Genomic DNA, 20,856 nt, shown 5'->3' with positions numbered 1-20,856 from the left:
CATTAACAATTTTAATGTATGGATTCTTTCAAGTCCATTATAGGCAGTTTCACGAAGTTGCGTTTATAATTGCAGTCATTTACACTTGGAAACAAAGATATACAAAGGGGAAAGGTTACTGGAGGTTTTCAAAATAATTAAGAGCGTTGGTTCTTAGTGTCGCTTTTGAAATACAACCTCAAGTCTAACAGTGGTGTCGGGAAAGTGTTTACGGAGTATTTGTGTAGGCTAATGGAGCAAATGGGAGCAGGGGGAGTAAAAGCCTCTCTCACTGCATCCAGGGTTTTTGGCTGTTACCTCTGACACGAGGTAGAAATTATGTTTTCAGCCCCCATTACTCAAAAAATATTTCTGAGAACACTTTTTGTCTTGACTACAGGCTCCAGCAGGCAATTATCTAAGCCTCGTTTTTACGAGTCTTTTCCACAAGTAGATATAGGGGCTATTGCGTTCATTTACCCATTTACTAGTTGAAAAGGGGAAATGAAGGCCCCCGCTCATCTGGAGCCCGGTGCGGGTGCTGTGCCCCCAGCACGGTGACCTAGAGAGCATCCCCATGAAGGTCCCGGAGCTCTGCTCGGCTCTGAGCTAGAAGGAGGACCTCTGAGGACAAGGGCTGGCTCCCACTGATGAAGCAGTTGCAGCAAGGCGATTTGGACTTCAGTCTCGCTGTGAGCAGCATCCACTCGGGTGCCAATTAACACCCCCGGTGATTGCAATGACGCAGACACCTGGCTGCTGAGAACAACATGCGCCGAGTCCAACTGCTGCTGTCTGGAGAGCTTTTCCTCTGGAGAGCTTTTCCTCCGGTTCAGAACTCATTTCTTTTCAAAAGTCTTCTACCCCAGCACCCTACGGGCTTTGCCACGCTTGCCAGACCCACCCTCCTTCTCCTGGGCCCATCAGCCACCTGTGGCACAGTAAATCATGCTCCCTTCTTGGAAATCTCCCCTTCCCTTGCCGACGGTGCACAGACTGATCCTTCTGCTGCAGACCTCTGCCTTTCTACCCCCCCTAAAGATCTGCTGTCCCTCTCCCATCTCATGGTTGTTCGCCAGCTCACAGCTACATGGTGAATACAGAACTTTTCATCTCTGCCAGCCCATGCTCCTACCCCGACATCTCCCTTTGCCAGCACTGGGAATGACACTGGCGTCTCTAACCTAGACTTGGGCTTTTCCCCAGACCCTTGTCTCAGCATAACACCTTCAGGGAGCAGCTACGCAACCCCAATTCTTGCTCCGATGTTCGTACTTCAACTATTTGCTCGTGGCTTTCCTTGACTGTATCAAGAATAACCTTGCTCCACTCACGCCGACCCTGAAAGCCGCTGCTGAAGACCATTTTCTAGTCTGTTTTGGTGGAGGACCGTGTCACCTTCTGCTTTGTGTTCCTCCCCGGGCTCTCCCCCCCGGCACGTGGAAGGGGAGCTAGTGGTCATCACTCCCTGCTCATCATTTCACTTCAGCATCAAGAAGTCCTTTCTCATTTCTGACTCTTCATGACAGCCTCATCACTTTTGCAAACATGTTTCTTCATGTTTTGCCTGAAAATTTTCACCCGTGACTTGAACATACCTACAGTAGGGGGCTGATACGAAGAATTCTAACTCTAACTTGCATGAGCTCCTGCACCAAAAAACCTTCACCTCAGCGGGGGAGCACGCTACTGAATACGAGGGGAAGGAGGACATCCATCAAAGGCTTCTGGTTTGGGGTTTTTTTTTCCTTTTTTTGAGCTCGCACCGTTTCACCAGGGTGGGTGAATTTAAACGCGGGACGACCAGGCCGGCTTTCCTCACAGATCCCCGGCGAGCCCCAGGCGGCCCCGAGGCCGAGGGGCCTGAGGGGGCTGAGGGGCGGCCCCGAGGCCGAGGGGCCTGAGGGGGCTGAGGGGCGGCTCCCGCCCGCCGCGCCCGGCCCCACAGCCCCGCAGGCCCCGCCCACCCCCGGCCCCGCCCAGGAACCGGCTCCGCCGCCCAATGGCGCGGCGGCGAGCGCGGGGCGGGGCCGCGCCGCCTCCTCCCCCTCCTCCCCCCCCCCCCCCCGCCGCCGCCGCCGCCGCCGCCGCCGCCGCCCGCGGCCGCCGCCGAGGGGAGCGCCCGCCATGGGACAAAAGGCGCGCTGAGGAGCGCGGCCCCAGCGCCCAGGCCGCGCCCGCCACGCTCGGTGCCCGCCGCGGCATGGCGGCCCCGCGCCGCTAGGCCCGGCCCGGTCCGGTCCGGCCCGGCCCGGCCCGGCCCGCAGCGCCTCCCCCGCCATGCCGAGCGGCAGCGCCGCCGCGGCCTCCCCCGCCGCCGAGCCCGCCGAGCCGCCGCGCCTCCCTCCCCACCCGCCGCCGCCGCTGCTGCTGCTCCAGCAGCGCCTCGCCGGCCTCGGCCTCCGCGACCGCGGCCTGCCTTCCGCCGGCGGCGGAGGGGCGGGGGCGGCCCGGCGGCAAGCCCGGCGGCGGCGGGCGGGTTTGGCGCCGCCGCCCGACCCCCCCGGCGAGCCGGGGCCTGGCGGGGCGGAGGAGGAGGAGGAGGCGGCGGCGGCGGCGGGGGACGAGGGAGACCTGGAGCTGGAGGAGGAGGAGCTGCTGGCGGGGGAGGACGAGGAGGAGGAGGAGGACCCGGCCGCGCTGCTGCTGCTCTCCTCGTCCTCCTCGCCCTCCCAGCCGCTCCCGCTGCTGCCGGCGCTGGGCTCCGTCCTGCTCTCGCCCTCCTTCGATGCGCAGGAGGCGGCGGCGGCGGCGGGGGCGCTCTGCGGGGCGGACGATCCTCAGGGCATGATGGCGGCGATGCTGTCCCACGCCTACGGCGGCGGCGGGGGGGCGGCGGGCCTCAACGGCGAGCAGGCGGCGCTGCTCCGCCGAAAGAGCGTCAACACCACCGAGTGCGTGCCCGTGCCCAGCTCCGAGCATGTGGCCGAGATCGTGGGCCGGCAGGGTGAGTGGGGGACCGGGGCGGGGGGACGCTCCCGGGCGGGGGGCGGGCGGAGGTGCGCCGCGGCCTGGCCTGGGCCTGCTGCCCTTCCTCTGGGCTTCGTGGCAGGCCTCTCCCCGCGCACCCCCGGGGTGTGCCCCTTCGGTGCCGGCCGGAGGAGCCCCTCGCATCGGTGGGAGCTTCGTCGTCGTCCCCCGTCCCCGGAGGGGCCTGCCTCTCCTCTCCCAAAGCCCGGCTTCCCCACGGGGGACAGGGTGCCGGCTCTGGCCGTGACACCAGGCTGGCCCTGCTTGAGAAGCCGAGAGGTGAGAGCGAGCGCTGGGCTAGTTCACACCTTCCGTAATTGTTAATTTGAGCTGTAAAACACAGTATAGAGTCCGGCCATGTACTGGTGGGTGTTGGCACAGCCTGTGGTCTTCAGTATGAAGCTGCTTTTCACCATAGGAACTTTGGCCCGTGTTTTACAAAGACTTTTGGGTGAAGGCCTTTAACTTGCTTGCCTTGCGGAGCAGGGTATAGGCTGACGCTGTTCCAACAGCTTTCCACGGCGCTCGCCGAGACAAAGTGGGACCTCAGGAGCCAGCGAGATGGAGAAAGGAGCCACGTGCAGCCCTCTTCTGTGTGAAAGCCCTTGTCTTTCTGCTCGGGTTGTGGCTTCCTGTTGATTGCTATTGCTACACTCCGTGGGTCTCTCTTACACCGTTAGGATAAGGTCATATCGGTGATGTCACATTCGTTGCTGGCCTTTCATGTGGTCTCGTGGGAGCGGTGCTTGGAGGGGTTAGAAAGATGACGTTCCGCGCCAGCTTTCTGGCGGTGAACCTGATTTTAAAGCACTTTGTATGTTATCAAGAGAAGTGCTGAGCAGTGTCAAGTGTAGGTGTGGAAATGCAGACAGTGAAGTTGCTCCTCTCTTCCTCTTCCCTTTCTGTTATTCTTTATTGGTTTGGGGGTGGTGTGTCTCGTTTGCTGATCGGCTCTGATAACGAGCGGTTATGCTGTCTGGTCTCTCTACATCAATGTGGCTTTTGTTTCTCTTTTTTTTTTTTTTTTTCCCCTTGAGTATGGAAGAAATGGTAAAATCAATCTAAACCTATGTGGTACTAAAGAAATGCCCACTGAGCACCGATGCTTAGGCCAACTTTTGTTTTCTCTTCCTACATTTATTTTAGGCTTTTAGCAGTCAAGGGTAGGATTTTTGTTGGGTGTGTCAGAGGAGAACCAAAGGCTGTGCTGCAGAAATTAGCAGGTAGCTTCCTCTGATGCGGACAAGTCCGTTCTGTTCAAGCAGAAAATATCTTTTCCAAGAAATAGTGTTTGAACATCTTAAGACATTGCTCATGTGTCATTGGGGATGGCGGGGGGAGGATGGAAAACAGAACTGAAAATGGTTATTGCTACAGTCCTCTAAAAGAGAAATACAAACTGTTGGGCTTCAAGGACCGATTAGGCGGTCATGTTTATTCTCCACCGGATCAGGATTGTTCTCTGTAGTATATTTTCCAGTACTTTGAGTCACTTAGAAACAAGATAATGGAGTTTGCGTAAAAATAGGATCATTGTTCCTGAAGAGTTCATTTGCTGTTTCTGCTTTTATTTCTCATCTGATGTCACACTGTTTGGCTTGTGATAAAATATTTAGCCTCGGTGGGGAGGGATTGTATCATAAAAATAATTAGGGCTACAAAAGAGGAAGGAGCAGGGGTAGAGGGAGAGCTAAAAAGTTATTACCAAATACACTTGCATGAAAGCTTTGCGTAAGGAGCTCCTTCAACATTCTCATTGAAGAGAGACTTATGCTTAGAGACCGACTTACGTAAGTGGTATTAGTTCCACTAAATACTTGTCAAATTTCTTAGAAATACTAGTCCTTGCATCTCCTTTTATGGCCCAGAGCTGTGCCAGCTCATTGCATGGGCTAGAGGCTCTTGCTCTCTCATCCACCTGCCTTGCATGTGTCTGTGCTCTAGCCCAGCAAAGCGTTGGCAGCTGTAGTGCAGATTGGTCTGCCTCGAGCAAGGCTGGCCGGAGCTGCATCTTTTGCCGATCGGTCTGCCCTCTCTAAAAATGAAGATGCTGCATATTCTCTTTCTAGCACACATTGTAACCAGCTGGTTGCGTTATCTTGAACAAATTCAGCTTCGGTTTTATGCCAGACTCCTCTGTGCTGTAATACTTCAATTATGTAAGGGCGATGCAGTTGGAATGTTACTTCTGATGGATTTTCACAAAGATTAAGTTTATATTCTTTCTGTTGCTGCTTTCGTGAGGTACAGAAAGAACTTGAAAAGTCTGCAGCCCAGAAACATCACCTCTGAAATACCAGGAGTGCTGGTTTGAAATACCCTAGCTTGATCTAGGCTTTTGGTGGAGGCCTCACTGCTGTGTCTGAAAGCATGTTTATTGTAAGTCCTAACCCCCTAACTGAAAGAGTAATGATAACCGGAATTCCACGGTATTCTTTATCCAAATTTAATTTTTTTGCACAGAGGAAGAGAATTTCCAGACACTGTTTATCAGACCGAAGGAGCCCCTAATTCCTAAGAGAGCTGTAAACAAGCAAAAACCTTACGGTGCTTGCATTTAACATTTTTTTTCAATTATGTGCACGTTTCCGAAATAAATATAGCACTTCAGGCAGTGAAGTGGTGCTCCCACAGCCTTGCTCTTGGTCGCTGTATTGCAGGTTCCCACGAGGGTAGCTGCTCTTACCGAATCTGTGCTGGTAGCTGTGCACAGATGTGGGATGTCACAGCTGTAGAAGGTGTGGAGTGCCTGACATGTACCTTGTGGCTGATGGTTTTCTTGTGAAGCTACAGTGGAGGCTGCTGGGTTACTGTGACAGTAGTTTAATGTCTTGCTGCTGGAAGCATTTACATCACTGGAAAAAAGGCTTAAGTCAGATTTGCTTTTAATGAATAGTAGGTATTCCTTCTTTAAAAAAAAAAGTCCTGTAGTATTCCTGAAACCTGGTGGGGTTTTATGCTTTTTTTTGGTTGGTTTTTTAAATCTTAAATGTTCTTAACCTTTTCTTATTCCCATTGTCCCCCAAAAATGAAGCTGACAGACACTGGTTGGGTATAATTCTTTGTAGTCTTTGAAGTGGAAGAATCTCAAAGGTGAACAACAAAGGAAAAGATATTTGTATCCTTTTATTCTTGTTAAGGCATGTGACTGGGAGCCAGGAAAACTAGATTCCATTCATGGCATTGTGCAGGCTTCCTGTATGAATTTGAACTAGCTGTTGAATCCAACCTTCGGTAAGTTGGCCAGTCATCATGCTGATCAGAAAAGTGACTTCCTTTGCTGTCAGCAGCTAAAAATCCTGCATGCACAAAGTTGCATTGGTTTAAAAAAATAAAATAAAGTTGGAGAAAGTGCTCTTGAAGTGGTAGCAAGAAAGCTGCACTGCTGAGGAAGTGACCTTGTTTGCCTGAGAAAAGCCGGCATAGGGTGTGTACCCAAAATTATATAAGCATGTATCCAGACTTAAAAAAACTTCTGGAGATCTAACTTGGAAGGTTTTGTTTTAATCTCTAAATCATGTGCAGGACTTGAGAAAGTCTGCTGTGGATCACCTGAAAACTGTTTCCCATACGTAAAGTTGGTGATGGTGCTTTTCTGTGGCAATCCTGCCATGGCCTGGTGGGCCTTGTGAAGGATTTGACAAGCTCAACTGGAGTCTTCAGTGCCCCCTGCTACTTTCTTTATGCTAAAAAAAAAAAGACGTGTTTAAACAGTAAAAGCTCTTTTGAATCATGCAAAAAGAGGGGTGTTGTCTGAAGACATGAACAGAATACCTGAAAGATGCTGGAAGAGACAAAAGTCTGTCCTGTAGAGAGATGCTGTGTCCCTGAGTGTATTAACTGTCTTCAGATAATGATTGCTGGAATATATTTGCTAATGCATTCCAGTGTTGTGACTATCCAAGTAACGTGATTTTCCAAGTGTTTATATCCTCGATAAAGCTGGCAATAGTTTTTTTTGCTCCCTAAGACATGACTCGAGTGGGAGCTGCTTAACTCTAAAGCCTGATGCTTCTCTTTCCTCGGTAAGAGTAGTTCAGATGATGGCTGCAGAACCTGAAACGGGCAGGGCAGTCTCCAAACCCCAGATGAGTAAGAGGAGGAGAGATGATATCATCCCATTTCACTGATTAAATCGATAATGACAAATCTGCTTTGCATGAGACGGCCTTGCAACTGAAATAACATTTTTATGCATATTTAATGATCTTGGACTCCTTTTTGCTCTTTGCTTTTGAATGTGGGCTCTTGAGCAAAACAGTACTTTGCTTAAAATAGTCCTGTAACTTGAAACAAAAAAATAATTCTGATAAGTTGGTAGCTGATAACTATCTAGCATAGCTGAGCAGCCAAAGAAAAACAATAGCTATCACTCTTGGAGAGTGGAAACAGTGCTAAAACAATCCTGGAGCAAATACTTGTGTTAGCTGAGGACAGTACATAGATGTCCTACGGTAGGATAATGATAGTCCTTTCAAAAAGAACTGTATGTCTGGTTTTAGGTCTTGATGTGTTGTGAGAATAACGTTACTGAATTACCAATGGTACTTACGTAGCCTTGACTGGTTATTAATTGCTGACCTGTAAGAAGTAGTCAACATGAGCGTAGCTAACTAGTCTGAATTGCATATTGTCTTTTTTTTAAAAACTGGATGCTTAAGATTTCCACGCTCAAGAATAAGTTTAATTTGCATGACTGAAGTCATCGCATATCTCTCTGTCACTTGATTGCCACAGACAGCAAAGACCACAGGTTCTGCTAACTTAGTGAAAGCTGACAAGGCAGTTAAACTTCAGATTTTTTTTTTTTGCATCTTCTATAATAAGCAGGTTATTAAATGCTTGTTCTAAAGCAGGGAAGAAAACTCAAGCTATTTGTTGAAATCCAACATAAAGGCTATTTTTCTGAGAAGCTGAAGTCTTGTCATTTTTTTAGAGCCTGAAACTCCAGGAACTGAAACATGTGAGCATACTGTGGCCTGGCACGGTCTGAAATCGCTGCTGAAGTTTGTGGCCTATTGCTCTGGTACTGTGTAACAAACATCATTTCAGTTCTGCTATTTGTCATTTGTGCTATGCAAAGATCCGACTCAAGTTGCAAAGTGTGTCAGAAGGGTGCAGGTTCTCCAGCTGGGTTCGTAAATCCTCAGTCATAAATGCTGCTCTTGTCTGGCTTGTTGGGTGGGAAGCGCACCAAACACAGTGCACACTCGAGAGATTTTTCTCTTTGTGTAGTCTGCCAGAAATTCTGTAGATTTTAACATATGAATACCAGAAGTGAATACCTGCGTAAGTAAGATTTTTTTTTTTTTGGATGAAGCTGAAATTAAAATAATAAAAATCTTGCGACATAAAACGCTGATTTCTAATCCTCTGGTCCTTTTGTTTTTCTTGTAAAACTGCTGTGTTCTAAAAGAGTGTGTTTTTTTAAGTTTATAACACACATACAAAAGAAATCCTGATTAATGTGCTTCTGAACTGCACCGGACTAACCTGGCTGTGGCATGAGAAAATGTTGGTGAATTTTTTTAAGCTGTTAGTAAAGTCAGCAGATGTTGTGCATTTCCCTGTCTTAGCCCCTGTTACCCTCTCTTCTCGTACACTGGTCTGAATTTCTGGAAGAGAAACTTTGTTATAAACAAAGTGTTGGCTATCTCAAAGATCTTAAATTTGTTTTTGATGCAATACCTCCACCACACAGGGTCAATTCCCCATTGCAGGCAAAAAATTTAACAGGGATAGGGTTGCAAACTTGCTATAACAAAAAAAAAAAAAGGCTGCTGAGCACTGGAACATTTTTATTTAATCAAAAGAAAAGGCCCAAAAGCTCTAAATCAAGCATTTCTTTCCAATTTCAGTTACTCTTTAAGAATGTCTTCCTTTTCTCTCTTTTTCAGGTATTCCTTTAAGTTCATGAGATCTTGCCAGCGTCTGAGATCTGTTTCCTTCACTGGTGTGAGTCAGTAATTCTGTGGTCTCCACCAAGTTCTGGGCTGCTCCTTTGAACAAAGATGCAGTATCTCTTACTTTTTTACCTTCTGGTTCATTTTACATTTGACAATATACTGTGGAATTTTGTGTATGAAAAAACAAAATTTGGTGTTTGGTGTAGGCAAAGATTTGCATGGGGTTTTTGCAATCTTCCTTTTATAGGCCATCTTGGCATGCTGCGTGGCATGTTGAATGGTGGTCCCTTTTGATATCCTCCTTGTGCAGGTCAGGTTTCCCAATACTGTTGCTCACGCTTATCCGTTTCATTCGCTAGATCAGTGTTCTTAATGAAAACAACTTTTTTCTTGTAGCTATTTTATGTGTTGGACATACTCCCTCTCTTATAACTCTTGCTTTTCTACTACTGTTGCTTTCTAATTTCGCTCAGTAGCTGCTACCTTAGTCCTGGTGCTGCAGTAGTGCGAGTAATTAATAATACAAGTTGCTGCCCTCTGGCTCTTCTGCTGCATGTAACTTGTTTACTGAGTTGCCATCTGTCTTGGGAATTGGAGTATTCCTCTGCCTGTGAGAGAGCTGATTTATCCCAGCCTGACATATAGAAGGAAACAGTGTGCAGGCTGACTACTTCATTCTGTACTGGATTGATATATAAATCGATAGATAAATTGCTACATGCCTAAAATCTTTAATAAAGAGTTTGTATGTGGTTCTTGAACCAGGGCTTTTGTTTTCCAGAAGAGGGAAATGTCCCCGAGCGCTTGGGAACAGCCTTCTCTTGGGAAGCTTTCTCAGCATCATCAGAGATTCTTAAAGCTCCCCTCTTTTCCCATCCCTTAGCTTGGCAGCAGTAGGGCCAAACAAAGTCCTGCTCCCTGTGGTCTGGCACAGCCAGGTGATTGACCGTGATTCCATGGCTTTTGGTTAAGGTACTTGAGATCTCCCGGTTGTCCTCCTTCCTGGTACCTCGACAAGCCCGCGCGGCTCCAGCATCTGGTGCACTCGAGCTTGAAGTGTTTGTCTGGAAAGTATCTTGTCTAAAAACCCTTCTGCAGTTCTAGCTGAATGATGACAAGTAGGACAGTCATGTATCATCTTCACATTTGTACATGTAAAAAATACAAAGCGAAATAAGCGGTCAGTTGCTCCTCAGAAATGGGTAAGCGTGACGGAATTATAATGGGAGCAGTCTCGGTCGCTATATATAGCGCGAGTCATATTGAAATGTTCCACAGGCAGGCACAGGGGTTTGGTAACTGCAGCGTAACTAAAAGCCTTTGATTGCAGTGGTAAGTTAATGATGGGGTCAGGAGGCGGGGAAAAATGTCTATGGTATAAAATGCTCTAATTTCTATTTCTCTTGAAAGACCTGTATGTCATCTTTCCTTCTCTTGGAATAACTTTATCAGAATGGCTGTCAGTTGAGTTTTTCTTTCTCCTCTACGCTAGTCACTAAGGTACCTACTTGTAGCATTGCTTATTGTAGTGTCGTTATAGTTAAAGGGAAAGATGGTTATTACCAGTGTACAGCATTTCTGAGGTACAGTCGTCGTCTGAAACCATTAATGCAGCCAGCCAGAACTGTTCCCAAGTTTTGGGTTGTACTGGTATCAGTATTGCGTTTTGGATTGTAAATTTGAGAAGAAGCTGCTCTTGGTGGGTTCTCGTTATGAAGGATACCTACTGTGATAAATAGAAAATTTCATCTAAAAAAATAGAACCTGATGAAGGGCAGGAGCACATACTAACGCTTGGGTAGCCTGCGGGAAAAGCCTTTGCCCAGGGACATTAATCCCACGACTCTACTTGTGCGTTTCATGCGGCCATCTCCAAGGAACCGCAGCTTGGGTACCACCAGGGAGGAGATTGCTTTGGCTTGTTAGGTGATGAACAAAACAGCCGTTCCTTAAAATCTACCTGTGTCTGTGTCCCCATTTAAGCAGTTAGCCTGCTCTCTTCTTCTTCAGGGACCGTCATCTTCTGTTTCCAAACCTGCCAGCGGCCTGCCCCGTGAGCTTGAGCAAATCCCAGCTGCAAGCTGCGCCCGTCTCTTGGTGTATTCATATTTGTTAGCTCTCTGACATGTATCATATCTAGTTGTCACACGGGAGCCCTAATCTTACCGGCTAATTAAGCCAAATAGTGATCAGACTATTATCTGTACTGTAGAATGCTAATGGGGAGCTGTTAAAGCTGTTGGTGGTTGGTCTAGTCCTGTCTTCAGGATGGATGCTGTGCTCTGTGATGAGGTGTCTCTCGGCTTACCTCTGGCTGTAGAGAAGGCTGAATAACAATAAAGGAGAACTTGCTTTCAAAAAATGCTCTTTGATAATTATTATCCAAGTTTAGGCTGTCTCTTCAAATTGTTTAAACATAAAATTTAAAAGCAATATTTTTACAGCTTTCATTCCTAAAATCAAAATGCCAGAGGGTTGATAAATAGCTGCCTGAGTACATAGACGTAGGGTTTTGTGCAGATCAGCATCTTTTGCAAGTGCAGAGAAATTACTTTCTTCATCTTCCTTGAATCAACTAACTAGATTCAACAGCCAGTTGGAAAAAAAAAAAAAATTGTCAGGAGTTGAAATTTTCCAGTCCATGAATTAAAACAAGGTGTGAGATGAATTAATTGATCTTAGGTGAAAGGCGGTAGTAACCAGAGTCAGTCTATCAACTGACCAGACAACAGGTAGTATTTCATATGACTTTAATAACCCAGTGAAGTGCCAAAAATGTTCTGGTCTTTTCTTGTGTAGCCAGCCTGCTTAAGGAGGTTTAACCATTAAACAATTTAGAATAGGATTTCATTTTCTGTCCCAGTGCAGCTTCATCTCTGCTTAATAAATGGGGTATATATCAGTTTTCTACTGTGTAATCACAAACTGGATAGATATTTTTAGCCATGTCACAACTGAGAGGAAGCACTGTGTATGTTTTAAGCAAAAGAATGCAGCTTGTACCACCAGTGGGAATGAACAGCTCTTCTGAAAAATATGTAGAGCAGTCATTCTTAATGAAGTAGATTAATTTTTCCTTGTTAATCAGGTGGGCAGTGTTATGCTCTACAGACCCAGCAGCCGTTGGCCTTACGGTACATCCAGTGTTTCAGTCTCTGCAAATCCTTTGTTACCTTAGCTGCAGGAGTTCTCACTTTGCAATTAAAAGCTTGTGGCAACCTAGCAATGAAATAAGGGCTGTGCCAGCTTAACAGACTCTACCTTTAAAGCTGTGTCCGGACACAACAGTTGCCGGTTTGTAGAAGACAAATCCCTGTGCAGTCCCCTCTCTCCTTGGCGTGCCCGACGATGCTGTGCCATCCCCTGCGGGTCTGCAGGGCCTTCCCAGACCCTGCCCTTACTTTCTAGGCAAGGAATTAGCCATGGCTCTACCAGCAGCTCATGGTTCCAGGTTGATGTCACTAATTATTCTGTCGCTGCCTCCTTACTTGGCGTCAGCATATTACGAAATCAGTGGTCAGAGTGCTAAAGACGGTATTCAGAGTGGAGGCTGTAACATAGTATTGCCTTTCATCAGATAACGGCAAGGCTACTGAAAAATATATTCCTGAGAACTACAGCTTTCTCTTTTAGCTTGGTGAACTACAGCTTTCTCTTTTAACTTGGCCTCCACAGCTTGTTAGCACTCTTAACAAGCTGGGGAAGCCAGTCTGAGATCTCCCCGCTTTGCCCGCGGTTGCTCTGGGGCCGAGTTGGAGGATGCCAGGTTTGGTCAGGGCTGCCCATCAGCCCTGCCTCCTGCGTAAGAGATGAGTTGGTGCTAAATGCAACCTCACCCCGCTTGCTGCTCTTACAGCCCAGGCAGTACTGGTGTCTTCCCACAGGATTTGGGTGTCTAAAGAGCTGCAGGAGGTTCTCAGTTTTGATCCCCTTAGCTAGGTACTTGTCACGAGCAGGGAAGGAGAGCGAGCTGGTATTGTCGTTTGATTGTGGTTCACAGGGGCTGCTCGCTGCATTTTTACACACCATGACTTCCAGGCTTCTATTTAGATAAACTTTTTTTTTCCAAGGTTTTTTTCCCAAAGCCCTATGTAATTGGAGAGGCAAGGTTAAACAGACGTGATGGTAAGAAGGTTTGGGTTTCTGTCTCTGCCTGAACCCCAGTTTCACAGTGCTTGGCAAGAGCTGCAGGAGGAGCGTGGGTATGAGGTGTGTGTCCCTGCTTTGACAGGCTGCATTTTGCTAACACTGGTACTTGGAAGCGTGAAGGACTCCCTTCCCCTGGTGTAGCAGTTTGGAAGAGGCCACACAACAAAGGGATCCTCATCTGTAAATCAGTCCTTGTTCCATTCCCAGTGTGTGGCATTGAGGTGAATTCAGCAGAAGAAAGAAACAGAGGGAAGGTTCCATTTTTTTCTGGGCTATCGCCGTGGCTGTGCAGAGGAGCAGCCCGTGGGATGCTTTTTTCGGGTGGTTCTTGGCTCACGGCAGCGGGTCGGCTGGCGTGGTGCAAGGCAGGCGTGCTCAGGGTTCCCGCTGCGGTCACTTGGCTCTGCCGGCTTCGTTGGGGAGTTTCCCTCGTGGAGTAAATGGCCTGAGACTGGGTTTGACGTATCTCATCCTGTTAGTGATGATGAAAGGTGAAAGTCGGAGTGAAGGCTGAGCTGGCTGTCGCTGTGTGATGGGTGAGGACTGCGTGTGCTGTGGCAGCTATGCTTGACTCTTTCTTTAAGGGGGGGAATCTGTCTCCTATCACCTTTTTTTAATAAAGAAGTATTTGATCATTTAAAATGGGTAGTGTATGAGGTAAAAAATTCCTTTCAGAGCTACCCTTAAGGTTCTTGGGGAGTATAATGTTCATAGTGTGCTTAAAATGTTCGGTTAATAATCCTCTTAAGGGAAAAACGGGGAGGAGGCTTGAGAAGAATGATGCAAATCAGCCGGAGCAGGATGAACACTGCCTGCAGGGCTTGGTACAGGTTCAGCTCTTCATCAGGTGCCTGGGCAGGCAAGTACTAAATCTTGCCTAAATGAAAGCAAAACTAAAGGTTTTTGCTTTAACTATGTCAGTATGTGCTTATGGCTGAGTGTGCTGCTTAGAAATGCTTACACTGCTGAACTAAGTACGGTAACTCATATTGAATAGACTTCCATTATCGTACCAAAATTAAAATTACTCTGAAAGGTTTGATAAAATTGAATTTCTCGTCTAGAAGTCCCCTCTTCAGGCTTTTTTCTCTCTGTACTTCAAAATCTTGGATACGATGATCTGATGATTTATTGCAAAAGTGTGGGGTGGTGTATTTTTTTTTTTTCCCTTTGTCTTTCTGTGGCTGAGCTCAGGAGATTGGGAAACTTACTTCTTGATTCATCCCTTGGCCACATGACTTCATAGCTGGCCGACCTCATGTCATCGTGGCCGCAGCGCCTCTGGATTCTGTGAATTGTCGGAGAGGGGATGGGATGGGATCGGCCGTGCTTCATATCATCGCCTCGGTAGTGACTAATGGAGGAGGGTGGGAAACCAGAGCAGCTGAGTAAAAGCAAATAGAAAGTTCATCCCACTGGAGTGGTATAATGGGCTACTGACCTTGTGTTTTGACATGACTGTCGTGGGGTTTTCCAGCACTCCTTGCCAGACAAAACCCAGCGGGTATTGACTGAATCATTCAGAAACCTCCGCTTTCGTATGTGGCAACTTTCTTCAGTTCTTTCTAACTTTTCAGATAAAGTTTGAGAGTTGACCTTGACGGTCTGTGGAGTCAGCTTTCCATTGAAGCCAGCTTTCCGATGTTTAAAAGCGTTGTTCTGTCGCTGCAGGGAGCTGAGGCAGCATTCGGCCTCTGCTTTCTAGCTATGTGTCTCGTACCTTAAAAGAAAAGCTCTGCCCACCTTGGTCTGCACCATTCTGCAACCTGAGGAAGAAGGGTGAAAAGGCTTTTCTTCACACCGGAGTGGTTTGGAAATGTGGCTCTGGCAAAGCAAGCTCTGGGAGTTCACAGCTGAAATGGGGAAGGAAGCTGAAGCTGCAGACTTCTAACTTGATTTGAGTTTCTAAAACATCAGGAAAATCTTGTCTGAAATGTAAACTGTAAGAATTGGTAAGGCACTTTGGAAACTAGAATTAAGTAGGCTCTGAATTGTGTATACAATAATGAATTATATTTATATATATATATAAATCTTATGCTAGATGCTCCTAGTATTCTCTTAAATGCTGCCTCTGTAATTTCTAGGAAATAAGAATATATACTTGAGTGGAACGGAGTAAATGAAAGTAATTTGTGTAAATTGGAGAATAATTGGTACGCATCGGGAAGCTGACTTCGGTTTTGGGTATTCCAGTAAAGAGGGCTTGATTGGTGTGAGAACTTCAGCAGCACCATTTTGGGGATCCTTGTAGGTTTAAGGTTTGGGCCCACCATCTTTTCTGAGTAACTGAAGGCATGGGAAGCAGAGCGGGCGAGCGGATTTACTTCCAGGGAGAAATGCAAAGAAAGAGATGGAGGGAGTAAAGGCGAATTGCCCAAGTGAGCTGCTGCTGTCTGTTACCAGCAGGGAAATGGCATGGCTCCAAGGATGTGTGCTTTGCAACTTCCATAAGGCATCTCATGCCTCTGTTTTCCCTTTGTTTTTTTAATCTAGTAGAGCACTAGTGCCCTTCTTGGTGGGCTGTAGCGGGAGGTTGAGGCTTATGGGTTTGTTCTCTCCTGCAGATACTTGCTCTTCGTGCTGAACTTCTTGTTCGGCTCTCGGGTCTGCATCCCGCCCTTTGCGCAGATCTGCCTGGACCTCACTCCTTCCCTTGCGGGAGCCCTCCCGTGCTGCTCCGTGCGTGTTCCGGTGGAGGTAGGGCCTCCGAGAGCCCTCCTGACGAGCTGTTGAAGATAATGAACTTCCTCTCCAGCTGTGTCCTGGAAACAAAGAGCTGTTGTGTTCAGCCTTTGTCCTTGCTGTGTGCAGGGGCCCTGCAAGAAGCAGCTCTTCCTTCCCTCTATTCCAACCAGCATCTGCATATTTGCTAATTTTTTTTTAATTTGTAGATAATCCTGAATAAAGTGCATCTTTGAGTGGCTTTCTAACTGTAAAATTGTTATTGCTAGTGGTACCTCGGGTGCAAGGGACTGACAAAACATTATTTCAAGAGACTATTTCGTGTACCCAGACAGTTATGAGATACTTAAAGTAAATGAGGAAAACGGGAACAAGTTTCATTCTGCAAGTGAAATGATGCTTAAAACACTTGATCTGCAAATGTTGCTTATAGTTGTTTCAAGATGAGGTTCGCTATAAAATGACATTTAGTGTGACGTGCTTTTGGATTTGTTTTAATACAGGCTAAATTCAGTTAAGAGTGAATCCAGTAGACTGTCTTGCATGTCATGGACCTGCTTGTGTCTCTTAATTTTGCATTGCCTGCTTTTCTGGTCCTCCGATGGGTAAAAGGTGCTTCTGTATGCACCGTGCCAAAACGCCTTAAGCGTCTTAGGAAAGAGCCTGCCACCACTGTGTCCTAACAAACTTTATAATGCAGTCCCCAAAAATCAAAGACAAATGTTCCATTAACTTTTTGCTTCTCTTTCAGACTGTATGTAGCCAGTTAACGAGAGAACTTCCATGTAGGCACGTAATCCTACATAGTAAGGCTTATTTGCATGCAACAAACTGCTTGAACTCCTACTTGGCAGTTCAAGGAGTGGCTCCTTCGTCCCACAAGGAAGAGTAAAGTTTAAATAACACTTATTGATAACGGGAAGCAAATGGAGAGTTCTTAGTAAATCAATAATTTTATCTATATCCTACACAGGTTGTGATACAGACCCTTCTCTCGCTTGTAAATGTTTAATTTGCTTGTCAGTGAAAGGCTAATGTATCGGCAGACTTAAGTTGCCTGTACGCGTGAGCCTTTACTCCTTTTGCAGGATCTTAGAAATAACAAGGATATCCAATCGATGGGAAAAATATAAACCCACCAGTATTTATGGGATAATCATAGAGGAAGAGCCATTCACGTTTATTCACTGTCTAATAGCAATTGAGGAGATGATGGGCTAAAACGGCCTGAGAAATGTTGCTAAAATAGTTTGCGGCTCAAAGCGTCAGAGGTCTGTTTGGAAATAATAGGTAGAAGTTGTTACTGCTTTCTCTAGTGTGGCTTGCAGAGATAAAAACAGCTGCTTCTGGTTTCACCCTACGGTTTCTTGAAACTCTCAAACAGCTTAAAATAGATGGCTTTCTTGTGGCTTTCTAAACTGAGATGTCTTGCTAAACTTGCATGTGTTTCCTTTAAACAGGTTGCAAAATAAAAGCACTAAGGGCCAAGACAAATACTTACATTAAGACCCCTGTTCGTGGAGAAGAACCCATCTTTGTTGTCACTGGACGAAAAGAGGACGTAGCCATGGCCAAAAGGGAAATTCTCTCAGCTGCTGAACACTTCTCCATGATCAGAGCGTCCCGCAACAAGAATGGTCCTGCCCTGGGAGGCTTGCCATGTACCCCCAACCTGCCGGGTCAGACGACAGTCCAAGTCAGGGTGCCTTACCGTGTAGTTGGGCTAGTGGTTGGACCGAAAGGAGCTACAATCAAAAGAATTCAGCAGCAGACCCATACCTACATAGTCACTCCCAGCAGAGACAAGGAGCCTGTCTTCGAAGTTACGGGAATGCCCGAAAACGTCGACCGTGCGCGCGAGGAGATCGAGATGCATATAGCCATGCGTACCGGGAACTACATTGAGCTGAACGAAGAGAACGATTTCCATTACAACGGTACGGATGTGAGCTTTGAAGGAGGCACTCTCGGATCTGCGTGGCTTGCTTCTAATCCGGTCCCTCCTAGCCGCACCAGAATGATTTCTAATTATAGAAATGACAGCTCCAGCTCCTTGGGAAGTGGCTCCACAGATTCCTATTTTGGAAGCAATAGATTGGCTGACTTCAGCCCAACGAGTCCGTTCAGCACAGGCAACTTCTGGTTTGGAGAAACGCTGCCTTCGGTGGGCACGGAAGACCTTGCGGTCGACTCTCCCGCGTATGACTCCTTACCAACGCCTTCCCAAACCATTTGGACCCCTTTTGAACCTGTAAACCCGCTCTCTGGCTTTGGTAGCGACCCTGCTAGTAATGCCAAGCCTCAGCGCCGAGGGAGCCAGCCATCTACGCCTCGCCTGTCACCCACGTTTCCAGAAAGTCTGGATCACCCGCTGGCTAGGAGAGTGAGGAGCGACCCACCTAGCACCGGCCACCAAGCCGGCCTTCCCATATACATCCCCGCTTTCTCCAATGGTACCAACAGCTATTCCTCTTCCAACGGCGGCTCCACGTCCAGCTCGCCCCCCGAGTCGAGACGGAAGCACGACTGCGTGATCTGCTTCGAGAGCGAAGTCATTGCGGCCCTGGTCCCCTGCGGCCACAATCTCTTCTGCATGGAGTGTGCCAACAAAATCTGTGAAAAGGAAACGCCATCATGTCCCGTTTGCCAGACAGCTGTTACTCAGGCAATCCAAATTCACTCTTAAATATATATAGATATTATTATGTATGGACTTTTTAAAACTCTTAAAGGCATGGGTGTAATGGTACCCTCTAGTAAACTTCCTAATGAATTCTGACTGTTGGGCTTTCTTGGGATTAGGCTGAAGTTGTTAAATAAGTTTCTACTTTCTCAAAAGGCTGCTACGGTAACACTAAACCTAGGTGGTCTCTGTCCGGTTCAGTGTAAGCAGATGGCATGTTTAGCAGATATACATCTGGTGTGATGTTATGGCACAGCGAGGGGAAGTTTTCATCGATTACACAACTGAAAAAAAAAAAAAAAAAACCAAACCAACAAATTTTACAGGCTTTCTAAAGGATCTCTGGTAAGCGTTTGACTCCTGTGTGCTGGCAGCAATGAACCTCGTCGCCTAAACGCAGAAGTACTCGTCTGCTGTGGAGGGTTTGTGGCATTATCAATATATCAAACAACACTTCCAATGCTGCCTTCTTTACACTGCCAGTTTTGAAAAACAGGTTTGGGGAAATTATTTTTGCTTTGTGCGACAACTTATGCCTAATTCTTCAGCATTGCGAATACCTTTTTTTAAAGCATAGTTTGATTTCTTGAAATGGGTGATGTTATTGGCAGGTTCAGATAATAAATTGGGGGGGGGGGGGGGGGGGGGGAGAAGCTGCCCGACGCACCTCCATTTCACCTGACGTGTTAAGGGCAGTATGTTCAGAGGATCAGGAAAGTCTTGATTTTGTGAATTCCTACCCACTGCTTTTCTTAATGTAATGTGGAAAAGTCTGGCTGGCTTCATCCCATTTCAGTAAGGGCTTTGGGATGCACATACTTCGACTAATAGTGAGGATGCTGACATTCCGTTCATTAGTCCGATCAAGCTGTTCTTAAATTACCTTTTTAGAGAATATATAGTTCAAAATGTGAAGCATTTTTATGTTCAATCCATATTTGTCTTGCACATATATAAATATATATTTTATTTTTAGTAAGGAAAAGGAAAAAGGGGGAGTTGCGTACGTGCCCTTGTATTATTCATGACAGCAGCTGTGCCAGTGGCCCTGCAATCAGTTTACTTAATTTCAAAACTGTCTTTCCAATCATAAGGAAAAAAAAAAATGTCTCTTGAATGCGCTTCTTACATTTCAACCTGTGGATGTTTCTAGCTTTTTCATCCTCAGTACGTTCCCAAATCTGTGCTGGCATATATTAAAACAAGAAAAACAAAAAAAAGACACAAAGTGGAGTTCTGGTGGATTTTTCTATTTTTTTTGAAGCATTATTTTCCCAAGACAAGACAAAGCTTTTTTCTCAGTATAACAAAAAGAAATTCTATGTGTATCGAACTAGTAAATATACAGAAAATTTTATTTTTTATTTCCACTTGAAGAGTTACATTTCGTATAAAAGTTTACAAATAATGGTTTTTATTTTATGATTTTCAGTATAAGAGTTGCCTTGACGGCATATTATGTACTGCATAACTTTAATGCTATAATTGCTTGTAGAATAGTTACATGTCAGTATTGAAACCTAATCTCTAGCTGCGGGCTTGTAGATACGAACAAACGTTCACCGAGCATGTATTTTGTATTTTATTGCATCGTACACCGCAACTAATAAGCCAAGGAATCGACAGATATTAGGTGCGTGTACCGTTTCTATAAACCACAAACTAAGAATGATAAACTATCAGTATAGTTTAGTATTTGCTAATTTTACTACACTTTTTGTTATGTATATGTAGGGAGGTCATAGGGATTATAAATTCAATTTGAGTAAAGTTTAAAAACCATATATTTTATGATAAAGGGCCTTTAACTTATGATGGCCAAAGCACTGATATTATATATTTGCTGTAAAGAGAATTATAAGAGTTTTATTTTTCTGATATTAAAAGTTACTTAATAAAGACTTGTTTCCATTAACTTGAATGTTTTGCTGTCTTCATGGTTGTCACTTGGAGCAGCCCGTGGAGGCTGGGGCTGGCCGACATCCCTCCCTCCCACCCGCCGAGGTGGCTTCCCAGTGCTTCCTACACTGTGGCCCTGACTTTGGTGTGGCTGGGTGACTTCACCTGCGAAGAATCTTGTTGCCCATTAATTGCTGGCTTTACAGGCTGCCTTTAAAAAGCAACTTGTGGTCTTGCAGGGGGCAAAGCTGCAGCTTGCTGCTGTGCTCAGGAGCTCACCTTGCAGAGTTCTTGCAATGCAGCTGCAAGATAAACTCCATGCACTCGTATTTGTGAGCGTCAACCAGCAGCAGGAATCACAGAATTGGGTGGGAAGGGACCTTTGAAGCTCATCCAGTCCAACCCCCTGCCATGAGCAGGGACATCTCCAACCACATCAGGTTGCTCAGAGCCCCGTCCAACCTGGCCTTGAATGTTTCCAGGGATGGGGCAGCTACCACCTCTCTGGGCAACCTGGGCCAGTGCCTCACCACCCTCATAGTAAAGAACTTTCTCCTTAAATCCAGTCTGAATCTCCCCTCTTTC

At 46.4% G+C, this 20,856-nt stretch overlaps 1 protein-coding gene across 1 annotated transcript; it reads left to right on the top strand.

The window, feature by feature from the left end:
- The first annotated feature begins 2,065 nt into the window (after positions 1 to 2,065).
- On the top strand, positions 2,066 to 20,293 carry MEX3C (mex-3 RNA binding family member C). The gene is made up of 2 exons (XM_075489043.1): positions 2,066 to 2,926; positions 17,150 to 20,293. Exons 1-2 carry the CDS (start codon positions 2,260 to 2,262, stop codon positions 18,373 to 18,375), a joined length of 1,893 nt encoding a protein of 630 aa, XP_075345158.1. The 5' UTR covers positions 2,066 to 2,259; the 3' UTR covers positions 18,376 to 20,293.
- The last annotated feature ends 563 nt before the right edge of the window (positions 20,294 to 20,856 follow it).

Source organism: Mycteria americana (assembly GCF_035582795.1).
Source record: "Mycteria americana isolate JAX WOST 10 ecotype Jacksonville Zoo and Gardens chromosome Z unlocalized genomic scaffold, USCA_MyAme_1.0 Scaffold_30, whole genome shotgun sequence".
Taxonomy (NCBI): Eukaryota; Metazoa; Chordata; class Aves; order Ciconiiformes; family Ciconiidae; genus Mycteria; species Mycteria americana.
Note: the sequence above shows the minus strand (reverse complement) of the source record. Positions and strands in the feature narration are given on the sequence as shown.